The 15759-nt window shown below is 39.0% G+C and overlaps 1 protein-coding gene across 5 annotated transcripts in view; it reads left to right on the top strand.

Annotated features, from left to right (window-relative positions):
* Positions 1-15759, top strand: part of LOC149222688 (oxysterol-binding protein-related protein 1C-like) — a 450258-nt gene that overhangs the window by 210147 nt on the left and 224352 nt on the right. For 4 of the 5 annotated variants that reach the window (XM_089385583.1, XM_089385581.1, XM_089385580.1 and 1 more), the window contains exons 4-5: positions 3224-3675; positions 4439-4594. In XM_089385583.1, the coding sequence (XP_089241709.1) occupies positions 3224-3675; positions 4439-4594 (608 nt within the window). The remainder of the gene's footprint in view (positions 1-3223; positions 3676-4438; positions 4595-15759) is intronic. The other variant, XM_089385584.1, reaches the window with a different exon arrangement.

The raw sequence follows: 15759 nt of genomic DNA, 5'->3' as shown, positions 1-15759 counted from the left end.
GTTCATGTTATAATTTTTGTTATTAACTTCAAACAAGTTTGATCATGTTCAAACTTCACATAAGGTAGTTTATGAACTATAAATTTATGTTTTCAAACTTCATTATTGACTGTTGACCAGAGCGTTAATTGAGCTTTCCCTCCCTTTAGACCTTGAAGGTGTAGTGAGCAATGAGCACATGACGGGGAGTTGGGATTTTTATTTCAACACACGATCTATACATGATCACTCGTGTATAATTAAGTTATGTTTCGTAGAGTATAACACAACTTACAAGAAATTTAAGTGCTCCAAACTCTTAGCAAAGCATGCGAACGCTCGTCTCCTACATCTCCAGGTCCAGGTCGATGCGAAGTTGTGAGCATTGCGCTCTAATCTGATGGAATTCCTCACATTGCACAACAAATTGGATTCCAACGATGAGAAAACTCAATTTCGGTGGCGAACAATGACAAAAAAACCCAAAAATAAACCATGTTGCAGGTTTTAAATGTCACTTTTCATGGGACACATGTCCTAAGAACCAAAAACATTAGGGCAAATTTTCGACACATCCAAAACTCGTGTCTCGATTTAAGGACACAAAGAAAAAACGTTTTCGACACGTTTTAGGGCAGTTTTCATGTCCGACGCGTGAAATACGGGACACAAGACCCTGAGGGACGTGTCATGTGACTTAGTTGGGGAGCTTTCTGCATCATTTGGGCAGTTGATATTCATCGCCCTGGGGCTTGTAGCTTGCTCTAAACAAGCCCAGGTGCACTTACTCCAATCTATTTTGCACTCCTTCAACTATATAATAAAATTGGCCCATTTTGGCATGTTTCTGGCTCATTTCTGGTTTCCTGATCTGTGTACATTTCTATTGTGTTGAATTTGTTGCATTTGCTTTGTTTATCATTGTAAATTTCTAGTATGAATATTACAATCACTCACCCTTGTACTTTTCCAAAGCGTGCAATACCATGGGTTATCGGAATACCATGGATCATCAAAATACCATGGGTCTATACCATGGATCATTAGAATACCATGGGTCATCAGAATAGCATGGGTCTATGGGTGCAAAGCCCCATCAGTTAGCCCACTTGCCCCACACGTGAGAATACAACTGTTGCTAGCCAAAACATCAAGAATTGGTTTTAGAAAGAAAGCTTGTTTGAGTGATGGGTGACAAATCCTTGATGATCCATTAGATGGGAGTAGAGCAACATGGTTAAACTTCACTGAATTGATATTAAAAAGGTTTAAAATCAATTGCTTGTTTAAAGATGTTAAGGACATGCTTTGTTAGAAAGAAGGGTAGGTCATACCTTATCGAATTGGCCTTGTTTCCAGTGGTTCAAATGAATTGGTTTTTTTCTCTTTTGTGAATGTATTGAGTCTCACACTTTATCAATGTACAGTGTTGGAGCTTGGTTATATGGTCATGTTTAATATTTAATATTTACTCCCTTTCATAAACATTTAGGAATCTGGATTACAAGGATTACAGATTGTGAGGGTTTTGGTATGCATGGTTATATTTTTATTTGATTATATAAAATCATAATCACCAAACTAAGCAAACTTGACTCAGAGGCAGACTTGCCATGGAAAAGAGAGAGTTTGACTCGACTCGAGAAAAACTTGGCAAAATATCAATAAGCATACAATATTATAATGTAAAAGTTCATTCCATTTCTTGGCATTTATAGAAGCCCTGGTGAGCTAAACTCATGCTATGAGTAGAACTCATTAACTTGGTCAACAGACTCAAGTCAAGGGTTTGATTTCTGAGGACTCACCATTTGTTGATCAAACCAACATGTTTGATTCACTGAGCCTGAGTTTGACTTGTTGGCTAGTTGGAAAATCTCATTTGGCTGGTAAGTCTAGTTATGCTCACAAGTTTCTAGGATTGCGCCTTCCTGTTATGGTATATAAAATGCAATTCACTATTGTTTGGCCCAAAAGATAAAGCATGTAAAATGCATGCACGCATATCCTTTCTATGCATCCCATCAGAAACGGGGTTTTTGAAATGCTCAAGCTTTGATTTTCCTATTGTTTGTCGTAGTCAAAACTAGAATCACTAAATTACCATGCCCACTTATTTTCTTCCTTTTGCATAGTGATCCTTTCATGGATCTTATTCGATAGGATATTTGAGTACTAAGTTCTTGAAGGAATTATTTTCTGATGTGAAGGGTCTGCTAATTATTGAAGCTTCAAATTCTGCTCCTTGTTTTTGTGCAAGCAAACAAGTGTTCTTTGCTAAAACCACTGTATGGTATACTCATGAGTTTATAGTCTTATGTGCACTGTGATGTGCTATTGCGCTGCCCTAAAAGATAAATTATGTAATATATATGCATGTGCACCCTCTCGATGCATCCAGTCCCTAGCTGTGGGGAAGCTTTGCCCCACCCCATCCTGTTATGCTCCCACTCCTGAAGCTTGTTTCAGAGGGTAGCATGCTCCCAGAATGATTCTTGTTGCTACTTTACCCCGTGAGAAGAAATTAGAAAATGATCATGGAAAGTGGCATAAGAAAGCTTATTATGGCGTATTTTGCAAACATTATATGACAGTGAAAGCTTGAACTTTTGATTGCATTTATAACACTTTCGTCACAATAGCCTGTTTCATTTCATGTTTGGTGTTATCTCTTACAGTTGATGACAAATGTTGGCTGTTGAAACTTGAAACATGAATGTTGATGTTATGGTTGATCATTTTATTGTTTATGACAATGCTATAACTGCTAGATATTTGATGTAGTTTTGTACTAAAAGGTTGATGCTTTAATGACTATTATTCATTTAATTTAAAGATCTATGTTTTCATATTTTTTCTACTGATTTACCATTTTGCATGTTTTTTTTGTATCTATGTTTAAATTATATAAAAATGTATTTTCTATGAAAATTGCCCCTGGAATGCTTCTCTCTTGGAGTCGTTTGTAAATTACCACTCCCCTTTCCCGGTTTTGGCTGTCACTTCCTGCTTTGCACTCCCAAGCATTTTACATAATGCACATTCAAAATGCTGCACTCCTATGTTTTGAATTGGATCTTTTCCTGGTGACCTTTAATGCTTATTGTAACTTTCATGACACCTAATGTGCTGTTTATTTTCTGCTAGCTTCCCTCAAGTTATGGTATTGTTTGGTTTGAATTTTGAACCGAATTTGCCCTTCGTCAATATACAGTTTTTATTCTAATTCATTATGGCTTTGCAGGAGGAACCCAATCTGACATTGATGATGGAAAGGAAATTCGAATTGAAGTTGAGGCAGATACAGATGAGGATGATGATGTCTTCTTTGACACAACAGAGTTCCTTGTTGCAGATTCATTAGCTGGACAATCGCCACTTAGGTTATTAAGGGAATCTTCAGCTACTGAATTGCCTCTGTCTGGGTCTGGAAGACATGTGGATGGGGCTAACACATGCACAGACCTAGTTGAATCTGGGTATATTCATGTTGAGAGACGCAAAAGGTTACCGGAACCTAAAGAAATAGAAAAAAATGTAAGCTTGTGGTCACTGATCAAGGATAACATAGGAAAAGACTTGACCAAAGTTTGCCTTCCAGTTTATTTTAATGAGCCTATTTCATCTTTACAAAAATGCTTCGAGGACATGGAGTATTCTCACCTTCTTGATCGAGCATATGAATATGGGAAACAAGTGAGTCCTAAAGTTTCCTCTTCTGCTCTTTCGTTATGCTTGAATTATGGAAGTATTGCATTGGTGTTGGATCCTTGGACCTTCTGCAGGTGTGTTGGCAATAAAGCTTCCCACCTATCTTGATTCTTCACTGGTTTCTACTAGTCTAGAAGGGATCTATTGGGCTTTGTCCTTGTTCCAGTTGATGACTTTTTTTGATTTCTGGTTTAAATATCTAATATGTTTAAATTTGGGCTTAGAAATCTCAATGGTAAGCTAGAATTCAGTGCGGTGACAAAATGTTTTTCTGCATTAGTATTGTCTCGGTCCCCTGACTTCATAAAACATAGCCAAAACACTTATTTTCTTTCTATTCATTTTATTGTTACCTTAAGAGTTGGCAGGTTGGTCAAAGTGGTCTTGCAAATTTGTTGTCTGCAAAATATTTTAAACTTAAGGAGCAAAACTTGCCGTCTAGCCTTCCAGTGAGTTGTTCAGAACAATATATATAACCTGTCGCTGCTGCTTCATGTCTTCACTATAAATTGTTTGTCAATCTGTTGTCCACTGCAGCAATATTATGGATTACATTTTTTGTTTTTATGCTCGCTTTGATTAACTGATGCTATATATTTTTCTCATAGTATGAGCCTAACTTATGCAGTTCATGTGAACCTTTTGAATACCATGAGGATGTTGAAATGTGAGTTTCCCTTTTTAAAATATAGTTTTGTCCATGGAATCTATATTTGGTATTGATTCCTGTGTAATTGGATCATTATAGGGTAACCATTTGATGAGGATATTGCATGTTGCTGCATTTGCTGTATCTGGATATGCTTCCACAGCGGGCCGGACATGTAAACCTTTTAATCCCTTATTAGGAGAGACATATGAAGCTGACTATCCTGATAAGGGCCTTCGATTCTTTTCTGAAAAGGTTAGTTTTTGGACTGTGCAGATTGTATCTTCCATTTTCCATCATTTCACTTTCCAAATAAATGTCTCATGAAAAAGTTGTATTTGTCGACATTTTATGAGAATGATAGTGTTATGCTGAAAATTTGGTGAGCCCCTGATTTAGTGTTCAAAGATCTTAATCGATGGGAAGGAAAGAAAAGCTGAGTAGATTTAGAATGCATAAGATGATCTGTAGTATCATCAATGATGCATGCTAGTCAAAGTATTAAACTATGGTCTTGTTACCTTTCAAACCTGCACTCAAGGCGGTAAAGTTCTAAAACACAAGGTGCATCCCAGGGGAAGTCAGGAAGGCTGCCCACTGTCACCACATCAGCTTGTCCCATTGTTACGCCTCATGTTCCATGAGGTTTGGATTTATGATTTTCATCACAACATTTGTGATTTGTTGTCACATGGATTGAGCTTGCAGGATCACACTTTTAGATGTTTTGATTGACAAGGGGTGCATTTGTGTTTTGGCTTAGCAATGATGCTGTCTTGAGTTTGATTTGGTGCTATGCTGGTTGCTAGTAAGTGTGGGATGAGAAGTTCTAGTGCGCTAGTAGCCTAGTGGTGGTCGAGTTAATGAGTTAGCATGTGTCTAATGATTAAAACGTAGTGTGCTCTCATTCAGCCTAGTGGTGGTCAAGTTAATGAGTTAGCATGTGTCTAATGATTAAAATTTGGTGTGCTCTCATTTAGCCTAGTGGTGGTCGAGTTAATGAGTTAGCATGTGTCTAATGATTAAAACGTGGTGTGCTCTCATTCTTTGGTAGTGTTGGCATGTTTGGGTGTTTTGGAATAGCAATTATTTAACGCTTTGTGCTTAACCCCCTTGAATGGATGTTAATTTTCTAACCCCAGTAAATAACAAATTGTTCCTTAGCAATTTTCCTTTTTGTTCTAATTTAATTTTTCAGCTTGCTGAACAAAAATGTACTACTTGGATTTTAATTTGTAAATAAAAATTTAATTTTCAGTGGAAGCAAAAATTCAATCAGCCAATTTCATTAGCTGACACATAAAAATTTGCCTTTCATATCTTCTGTTTCATTTATAAAAATATTCAGCATACAAAGGCCTTCCTAACACAGAAAATAAATGGCAACTGAGGAAAAATCAACAGCAAAACCTGGAAACTTCCAGCTGAGAACCTTGTCTTCAGTCCTCAATATCACAGCCACACAATTCACTGCTTGAGCCTGTTTTCCACCTGCCGACGTGCCTACCTGAGCTGATTTCTGCTCCTGCCTGCACTGTACCACACCCTGGAATCGATCTACAGCTCACACCTGTGCATTCACTGCTGCAAAATCACCTACTGAATATTTTTGTTTTTCTGCTCGTTCTTTTCTCCATCTAGATGCTACACACTTGAATGAATGTCCTTCTCCACTCAATCAATGGGATCATCACTTGTCTCACTATGTCTTGTGCTAAATAGTATGTTATAAGCTTGAGTTATTGAGTAAACCAGCAACCCTAATCAGCAAAGTGATTGACAGTTGAGGTTAAATCTCAATTTCAATTTAGATCAACGGTTGTGATTTATCTAATTCACTAATGGAAATCACCTTTGCATTTCATTAGATTAAACTCACTTTTCTTATGAAATAAATTACTTTAGTAAACAAAGTAATAACTAAGGTTAAGAGGTAATTAAGCGACTTCCACATGCCTTGACACTTAGGCATGTGTAGAAGTACTTGTTACCCACCACCTGTGCGTAGTGTATATGGGAGAATTTTTTTTCTCCTAGATGGTCCTCAAACAACAGCCAGCAGCCCCTTGTAGCCCACTGATAGTTTGATGTGCCATTTTCTCTGCCACTTGAGCTAGCCATGTGGTCCCTCGACCATCTGTTATGATTGTAAGTTTGAAGGTGGGCCTTCCAACCCTGAAGTTATGGCTTTAAATTGGTATAGTTGAGTAGTTTTCCTTACTTGTTATGAGCACTTTTGGGCATGAAGTGGTGGGGAGATTCGACAAAAAGAGTGGGTTAGGTTTGTATTCTTGTCTCCATCGCCCGATTTTGTGGTTATCTTTGTATCCTAGTCCCATGGGATCTCCTTTATTGGCCATTAGCTTTAGGGTTGGCACAACATGGGAAACCCCAATTTTGATTGTACGGTCCCTGTTACCCACCACCTGTGGGTAGTGTCTATAGGAGAAACTTTTTCTCGTAGAATCTGAATTTTTTGAAGTAGTATTGTTGATATAAACCGTCATAAATTTGTGATCAACATCTTGATAGACTATTGTTAGCATTTGGCATCTTGGGTTACTTGGTATCTTGTGAAATATTGTTGAAATTTGCACTTGTATCTGTAAGCAATTTATCTTGTTTAAGATTGCATTTCACTACTGATAAGCACTCTTAAAAGGTTTCTAATCAAAGTACTTAAACAACTTAAAAAAATATTAACTCAAGATAAATCTCATTCATAATCTCTTGCATAAGCATCTTGGATCTAGATTTGCATTAATAATTTACTTCCTAGCATAAGCTTGTGAAAATTCTGTAACAGCCTATCTATAATATATATAACACAAGAATAATAGCAAGCATACGATGCATGCATATGATAGCTACATATGCATGTGTCACATGCACCGCACTAGTATCTATATAGTAAATTAACAATAAGTATTAAATATCATAACACTTCTTCAATTAGAAGTTATATTCACCCATCAACACCCATATTGCTTAATGCATCATGATTAATGGGTAAATACTAAATTTAAAATGTATAACGTAAAAATAATTATAAAAGATGGATGTTAAAAATAAAGCTAAATCCTAAAAGATGGTTATATAAATATATATTTTAGATTATTAATAAATTAATAAATTGATTAGACAAAAATAAATAAATTAAAGATAAGGTACCTAGTATAAACCTAGGACGTTTATATAAAAAGAAATATAAAAAAAAGAATATTAAACCAAAATTCATAATACAGTCAATATACCTTTTAAAAAGAAATATATATTACGTGACATGGGAAGGGTGTCACGAGGAGTGAAGCAGTGGGTTGTTGGTGGAAGGGTGGCCACCGCCAAGAAACAATTTATAAACCAGAGAGAACAGTTTTGGGAGGGCATCGGGAAGAAGAATAAAGAATGAAGGAAGGGGATACTGAAGAAGGGCGGAACTTTATAAACTTGAGTTACCAACAGAAGGAGAGCTGGTTGTTTTGAGGTTTCTGGGCACGGGGGAACAGTCTACTTCAACTGAGAAGCTTACCGGACTGAGTAGCGAGGTTCTGCTTAGTTTGGCTGGGTGGTTTCGGTCTTTTGGTAAACGAAGCAGAGCAGCTTGAGGCATCATCAACCGCAGGAATACACGTAGGTACTCTCATCGATTTTGTTAGTTAAATTTGTAAAATTTCAGGAAATTTATCACAGGCTCATGATGAAAAACCCTTTACTGTATTTACAATGGCTATAGTCTTTACAAATTCCTAAATCTAACACATCAGAAACCCCTACTGCAATTTCTGGTTTACTATCTCCTACTTGTTCTCTACATTAACAAGTTATTTAATTGCATAAACATCGAAGTAAACACAAATGCAGCCTTCACAGATATACAAATCATGCACTGAACTAAACAGAAACAACACAAGGGACACTGATATTTTTGGACAATCGTCCCTGGAAAAACCCAATGCGAGAAAACCGGTGCAACATACATGAGGGTTTTATTATTAAGTAGATTTTGTGAATACAACTAGGGTGCCAAAAAATGGCTCACCCAATAGAGAATATCCTCGGCAGTAGTACCTCTATTTGGAGACAGATATTCCGGAAAATCAACAACTGGATGATCAACCCCACAGTGACTCTGACTTTTCCTTGTGTTGGAGAGCGAAAGATGCTCCAAGCACTGCTCTGGAACTGCGTTACTCTTCAGGGACTGCATCACCCTCTCCCCGCTGATCTGCTCTCAATCTGCCCCATAGAATCTCCCCAACATTGCCTCTGAAGCCCTCTGCGTCCTCTCCATTAGCTTCTACGGCTTTTGTGTCAGTCTCTACGACCCTCTGCATCCTCTGTGCTGGCTCCTTCAGCATTTGCGTCAGCCCTTCTAGGGCCTGTGCTATCTCTCACGGCCCTTCGCTGCCTCTCTACTATGTATTCTTTAGCCTCGGATGGAAATCCCTTGCTGAACTGCCCCTCACAGCAACTGATCACTAACTCGATTTACTCAGCAAACCCAGCCCTAGAAAATCGAATTCTTGATCTCTCATGTTGTGTCTCCAACTGACCTTCAAGCCTCCTCTTATACTTTTCTTGTTGACGATTCAACGACTTGAGATTAAGTCCCTAATCAACGGCTAAGATTAGAACTGGCTTGATCCTCGTCACTTGGGACTTTCTCACCCATTTTATATTAATACACATTAATATTTTTATTTTCCTAAGTTTAGACTTAGGAACCCATTAAAAATTTTAATTATTTTAATATCTCTTCATCCGGGTGGAATTTCTCCAAACAATTTTTGGGTCTTGGTGATCTCATTTTCCTTAGCCTCTCCACCAAATTTCATGGCTAGAGCACATCCGATGCTACTGAAAATCAACACTCCCTCTTAGCGAGGAATGTGCTCTAGCAGTGTTTCACCATAGAAGCATCACACTGATCTTGCACATCGGTCCTTTGTGCTGATGCCTGACCTGTTGCCCCACATCCACTGCACTATTGCTTCTTGTATTGCTGCCCATGACACTGTCGCTACCACTGCTACATCTGTATTGCAGCTCCCTCTCAACATGCTGCATCATGCTGCCCATAGCACTGCCACTCCTAACTGCTGCACTGCAACTCAGTTACCAAGAAGTAAGTAAATTACTTCACCCAAACACTGATATCCTGGTTAGTCTGGAAGCCTCGTGATGCTGAAGCTACCTTTGCTGCTATCCTGTGCTCCCTCTACTGCCACTGCGCTGTTGGAACCTCTTTTGTGCCTCTCGCATTGCTGCAACCTTCACTGCGCTGCTACAAACTTCTGCACTCTAGCATTGCCTTGCCGCTCCATCACACCTTGCTCCACCCGACACCTGTCATCATGCTACTATTGTTAAGGGCTTACGTAGCCGTATGTGATCCAAGAGTTTGGGCATCTCAAGGATCTGCCCCACTTCTATAGTCCTCTCGACCACAACTCTATGTCTCCCCATCTCTTCTCTAGAGGCGCATGAGCACTCATGGCAGAATCGTCATCAGTCTCGACATCCTTCTCCGCCTTTGCTGGTGCAGCCTTTGAGATAGAACCTTCTCCCTTGCCTTTTTTTTTGGGGCACTGAGATGCATAATGTCCCAACTGCCCATAGTTGAAGCACTTGACCTTGGAGATGTCTTTCTTCTTCCTCTTCTGAACACCCTATTGTCCATTTGATGCGAGAGCTGCATCCTCCTCCTCCTCTTTCTTGATTCGAACTCCCTTACCGCTACTCCCCGCCTTGGTCATTCTGTTGAGCTCTTCCTGTCGAAGAGCTGCCCACATCTCCTTCCAACTGGGGAGAGTCGCTCTGCCCAAGATGCTTTGGACAAATGTCTCCCACTCTTCGGAGACTGCATTCAGGTTAGTCTTGACCATGAACTCTGAATCCGGTGTAGACCCCATGGAAGTAAGCTGGTCGCGAATGCCTTGCAACCCGAGAAGGAAGGGATCTATCTCCTCTCCTTTCTGCATCTGATATGACCTCAGCTGATTTTTCAATAAAATCTTTCGCTGCACGGAAGAGCCCTGGTATAAGGTGGTCAGGGTCTGCCACATCTCCCTTACTGTGTTCTTGTTAGCGATATGTGGTATTACATGGTCCTTGACCTCGTCTAGGATCATGCATTTTGCCTTTGCTTGGGCCTCCTCCTACTTCTCATTTGCATCAGGGTAAATTAGGACAACTACTATTCTCAAGGCATAGTCCTTGATGCGATGTTTATCTAGGATTGCTAGGATCCTGGCTTTCTAGATGACAAAATTGGAAGCCCCATCCAATCTGTCATAATCCCTCAATCTGTTCACTGCTATCTCTGCTCCTCCTCTCTAGACTCCCTCTGAGCCCTGATTTCCTTCTCGGAAATCCTCTGGCCAACTGGCGAATCACTCTTCTCCAATCCTCCTTTGCCACTGCAACTCGGATCTAGATTTCTTAGCTAGAAATCTGTCGAGGTAGTGCTTCCATCTACCTTGGTTCAGTCTCCTTAAACACTGTTCTGCACTGACAAAAACAACGTCCCACCAGCTCCTCAAATCAAAATTTGCACAGCTTCCTTAGCCCTGGCAACTCGAAGAATCTGAGCCCTTCAAGCTCAGCGCAATCCTAGTGAGTGACGGATCAGCTCCTCCTGGCCACTGTGTCAATCCTTCCTGGCTGAGAAAGATGACTTGGCACTTCGTAGGCCTGATCTGCCCCCCCTCTGCCTCTGTGCTGGCCTGGACAGTTGACACAGCTACTGCGTGGGCTCCTCCCGGCTACTGCGTCTTCTTCTCCTGGCTTAGAATGCTGATACAAGCACTGCATGAGCCTCTGCGTCACCTTCTTTGCACTACATCACTCCTTCCTTTTGCGTCTGTAACTCTGGAACAACGCTGTCTCTCGGGACAATTGCTTTTCCACTGCAAACTCTCAGATTTCTCAGCTAGTGCCTTCAGTTGCCTATGATTTGCAATCGCTCTGATACCATGTGAAAATTCCTGAATCTAACACATCAGAAACCCCTACTGCAATTTCTGGTTTACTATCTCCTACTTCTTCTTTACATTAACAAGTTATTTAATTGCATAAACATCGAAGTAAAGACAAATTCAGCCTTCACAGATATACAGATAATGGACTGAAGTAAACAGAAACAGTAACACAAGGGACACCGTTATTTTTGGACAATCGTCCCCAGAAAAACCCAATGCGGGAAAATCGGTGCAACATATATGAGGGTTTTATTATTAAGCATATTTCGTGAATACAACTAGGGTGCCAGAAATGGCTCACCCAACAGAGAATATCCTCGGCAGTAGTACCTCTATCTGAAGACAGATATTTCGGCAAATCAACAATCGGATGATCAACCCCACAGTGACTCTGACTGTTCCTTGTGCTGGACAGCGAAAGCTGCTCCAAGCACTGCTCTGGAACTGCGTCACCCTCTCCCGACTGATCTGCTCTCAATCTGCCCCATAGAATCTCCCCAGCACTGCCTCTGAAGCCCTCCGCGTCCTCTGTGTCAACCTCTATGGCTTCTGCATCAACCTCTACAGCCCTCTGCGTCGTCTGCGTTGACTCCTTCTGCCTCTACGTCAGCCCTTCTAGGGACTGCGTTGTCTCTCCCGACACTTCGCTGCCTCTTTGCTATGTATTCTTCAGCCTCAAATGGAAATCCCTTGTTGAACTGCCCCTCACTACAACTGATCACTAACTCGATTTCCTCATCAAACCCAACCCCATAAAATCAAATTTTTGATCTCTCTTGGTGTGTCTCCAACTGACCCTCAAGCCTCCTCTTATACTTTTCCTGTTGACGATTCAATGGCCGAGATTAAGTCCCTAATCAACGGCTAAGATTAGAACTGGCTTGATCCTCGTCACTTAGAACTTTCTCACCCATTTTATATTAATACACATTAATATTTTTATTTTCCTAAGTTTAGACTTAGGAACCCATTAAAAATATTAATTATTTTAATACCCCTTCATCCAGGTGGAATTTCTCCAAACGATTTTTGGGTCTTGGAGATCTCATATGCCTTAGCCTCTCCACCAAATTTCATGGCTAGAGCACATCCGATGCTACCCAAAATCAACAAAGTTAGGTTGATAGAGATATAGGTCAACTCTTCCTATCTAGCTTGAGGGGCCTCGACAACTCTTCGTTGGTTAACACGGTGACTTTGTAGTTGTCAGAACCACAGTCTCTGCAGCGCCGCAGGCATTGGGTGATAGAAGCCTAACATAAGGTATCGTCAATTAGACCCTAGCCTGCTTCCTGTTAGCCTTCTTCCCACAACGTACCTTGGAGCCCAACTTTAAAATAGTTAAACGAAGGTTACACTTACACTAGGCATTTAACTAAATTTTTCCAAGATCACTACATCTCACATAGGTCTTAGGATTCGCACATCATATAGGTTAGTCAATCATTCAAGCAACGAGTGTGCATTTGGGTTTCAATTCATAAGAAGCAAGAATTTGTGACTCCATTAAGGCACTGGGCTCATAATACAAAAATCTAATTTAATCAATAATCTTGCTTAAATTCAACCAAGTGGTTAGGCCACTCATCCGTGTCTCCCAAGTAAGTTGATTCTCAACTTGTTTTCCTTCACTTCATTCCATAGGCACTACCGCCCATAGCTTGTTGTTGGGAGACAACTAGAATGGAGTGGGCAGGGATCAGAGTGACAACCCCCATCCTGAGCGTTGTCACAGTGCTTGTACAATCCAGGCGACAACATGGTACATTTTCGCTAAGGCTATGACAAAGAACTTCAACAATCAACACCACCAACATTGGGGTACATATAGGGCTTGGTGCTCTTGGTTAAATGCCAATTACATACCCTCATATGTAATAGAATCCAATGAAGATCCTGCAATTCCATTGATCCTGAAACCTTGAAAACTATTGGGTCTGCTAAATTTTAAATGGGATATGAAATTCTATTTTTTGCATATGAAATCCAATGAGGTTGGAAGCAATTCCAACATCCCGAAACAATTAATGGTAATGCTAAAAAATTAAATAAAAGTTGAGTGCCTAGCAAGCACCTAGGGTGTGTTCAGGGAATATTTGGGGAATACTTAGGGAAGCTTAGGGAGGGCGCTCCTTGGATCTAGGAGCATCATGCTCTAGAATTGGCAGGGAGCATGCCCAAGAGGTTTGGAGCATGCTTCTGATTCGAGCACGGTTCTAGGGTTGGAGAGGGGACATGGTGGAGAAGTGGATGGGATGCTTCATGCAACATTGAAATTAATTGCAACATAGTAATTATTAATCCCAACATGATTGAAATTAATCTATTAATTAATAGATTTATATTAATTAATAATCTATTAATCTAAATTTATTAATCTAATATTTATTTTAAGTTTATTAATTATTTTATATCAATGTTACATTGTAATGTCCCTTCCTAAATTAATTTGGAACAAGATTAATTTCTACATTTTGGGGCCGATTTTAGAGGTGATGGGGCCCATTCGATTTTATTAGGAGGCTAGACTTAGTAGAAGTTATCTCGATGATGGTTAATTTGTACGTGGGGGCCACACACACTAGGAGAATACACATTTCCTAGTTCGATTTGCATGGAGGGGAAATCGATGGTTAAGTGAGGGACCCACGATAGCAAGAAAATGGAGGGAAAAATGCTCCACGAAATCTATACAAGGAAGACAACTCTCCTCATTTCAACATCTTATCTTTTGACATATTGAATTCAATCTTAGTTGCTCGAGCTACTTAGTGTTGATTTGGGGTAGCATCGGATGCGCTCTAGCCATGAAAATTGGTGGAGAGGCTAGAGCACATGAGATCTCCAAGACCCAAAAATGGTTTGGGGAAATTCTGCTCGGTGAAGGAGATATTAAAATAATTAATATTTTTAATGTGTTTCTAAGTCTAAACTTAGGAAAATAAAAATATTAATGGGTATTGTTGTCGCACAGATTGACACGACAACGCTCAGACCGGGGGCTGTCACCCTGATCCCCGGTCTCTCCGTTTAAGCCTGTCTCCCGCGGCTAAGGGGGGTAGACCCTATAGGAAAATGGGTGACCAACTGTGAACCAGTTGGGTTGGGAGACACGAGAGGCAACAAGCACTTAATTGATTTTATCAAGTTAATAGAACAGTGCCTTGTAGAGTAAAAGTTTAATCGATTAATTATCAGACACTGTAGCAATATAAACCATGAAGAGTAATCATTTATCATCAAATAACTTGAACGATGCAAGATAACCAGTAAAACCACAAAGTTCTTATAATGATTAAAGCTCAATAATGATATCCAGTAACTAAAAATTTTGAAGAGATGAATGCTTTAAACAACCACGCAAATTATGGACATTAAATAGATATCATAGTCATGCAACGAATATTCCAAATGATCACAAGAATTTGAATCTCAACAGGAAAAAATAAAATGCGATAAGTCTCCGAGAAAAAGATTAAATCTGGCAAAGATTTTCCATGATTTTTTTTTAATAAAATCTAAAAAAAATGAAACTATTTAAAATAAAAAAAAACTAAAAAGTAACAAGTAATAAAATTTAAATTATTAAACTAAGCTAAAAATTTAACTCCTAAACTAAAAACATGACTATTTAAATATAAAAAAAAAATAAAAAAAAAGCTTATTCTACATCTAAAATCTAACTAAAAGGAAAAAAGAAAACCTCTTTATTTTTATTTTTTATTTTATTTTTATATTTTTTATGATTTTAGAATTTATATATATTTTTTTATGGATTTAAATAGAATAAAATCTAAAAAAAGTTGAAACGATTTAAAATAAAATTAAAATCTAAAAATTAATAAAATTTAAACTATGACTAAAAAAAAAAAAAACTAAATTCGAATCCTAAATAAAACTTAATTTTAATCTAAAACAAAAAAAGGAAACTATTTCTAATGCCAAACCTAAAACTAACACTTAACTACGCAATCGTATATCATAACATTAGATTTAAAACAATAAAAAAAAATAAATCTAATAAAACGCCTAACACTAATTTCTGAATTAACGAAGAAAGAAAAAGACGTGACCCTAGTTCGGCATAAAACGAAAAAAGACTGAATGCTTTAAAAGTTATTTTTTTTTGAACGAGAGCACAGGTGACGGCGGCGCGTTGACAAGCTTTGCGAGTTGATTTTAGGCGTTCTAATAATACTTGAGCTCGGAGATACGATGATCATAACACGTACTGCGAGCGAGGGACAAAAAGAAAATTGAATCGATTTGAAGCTCACCTGATTTGCCCGCGCGAGATGCCGTGGTTACCTCATGTTAAAAAAAAAAATTGATCATTTCACCGTCTGCAAGAGTATACCAACGCGTGTACACGAAAATTCGGCCAGAAACTGCGTCCTCTCAGTCTTGTGCGGGCTCTAATGGCGATTTACTGTGCAGGAT

The sequence above is a fragment of the Pinus tabuliformis genome, chromosome Q (genome assembly GCF_031772625.1).
Source record: "Pinus tabuliformis cultivar Carrire ecotype Pingquan chromosome Q, CPIR1, whole genome shotgun sequence".
NCBI classification, from domain to species: domain Eukaryota; kingdom Viridiplantae; phylum Streptophyta; class Pinopsida; order Pinales; family Pinaceae; genus Pinus; species Pinus tabuliformis.
Note: the sequence above shows the minus strand (reverse complement) of the source record. Positions and strands in the feature narration are given on the sequence as shown.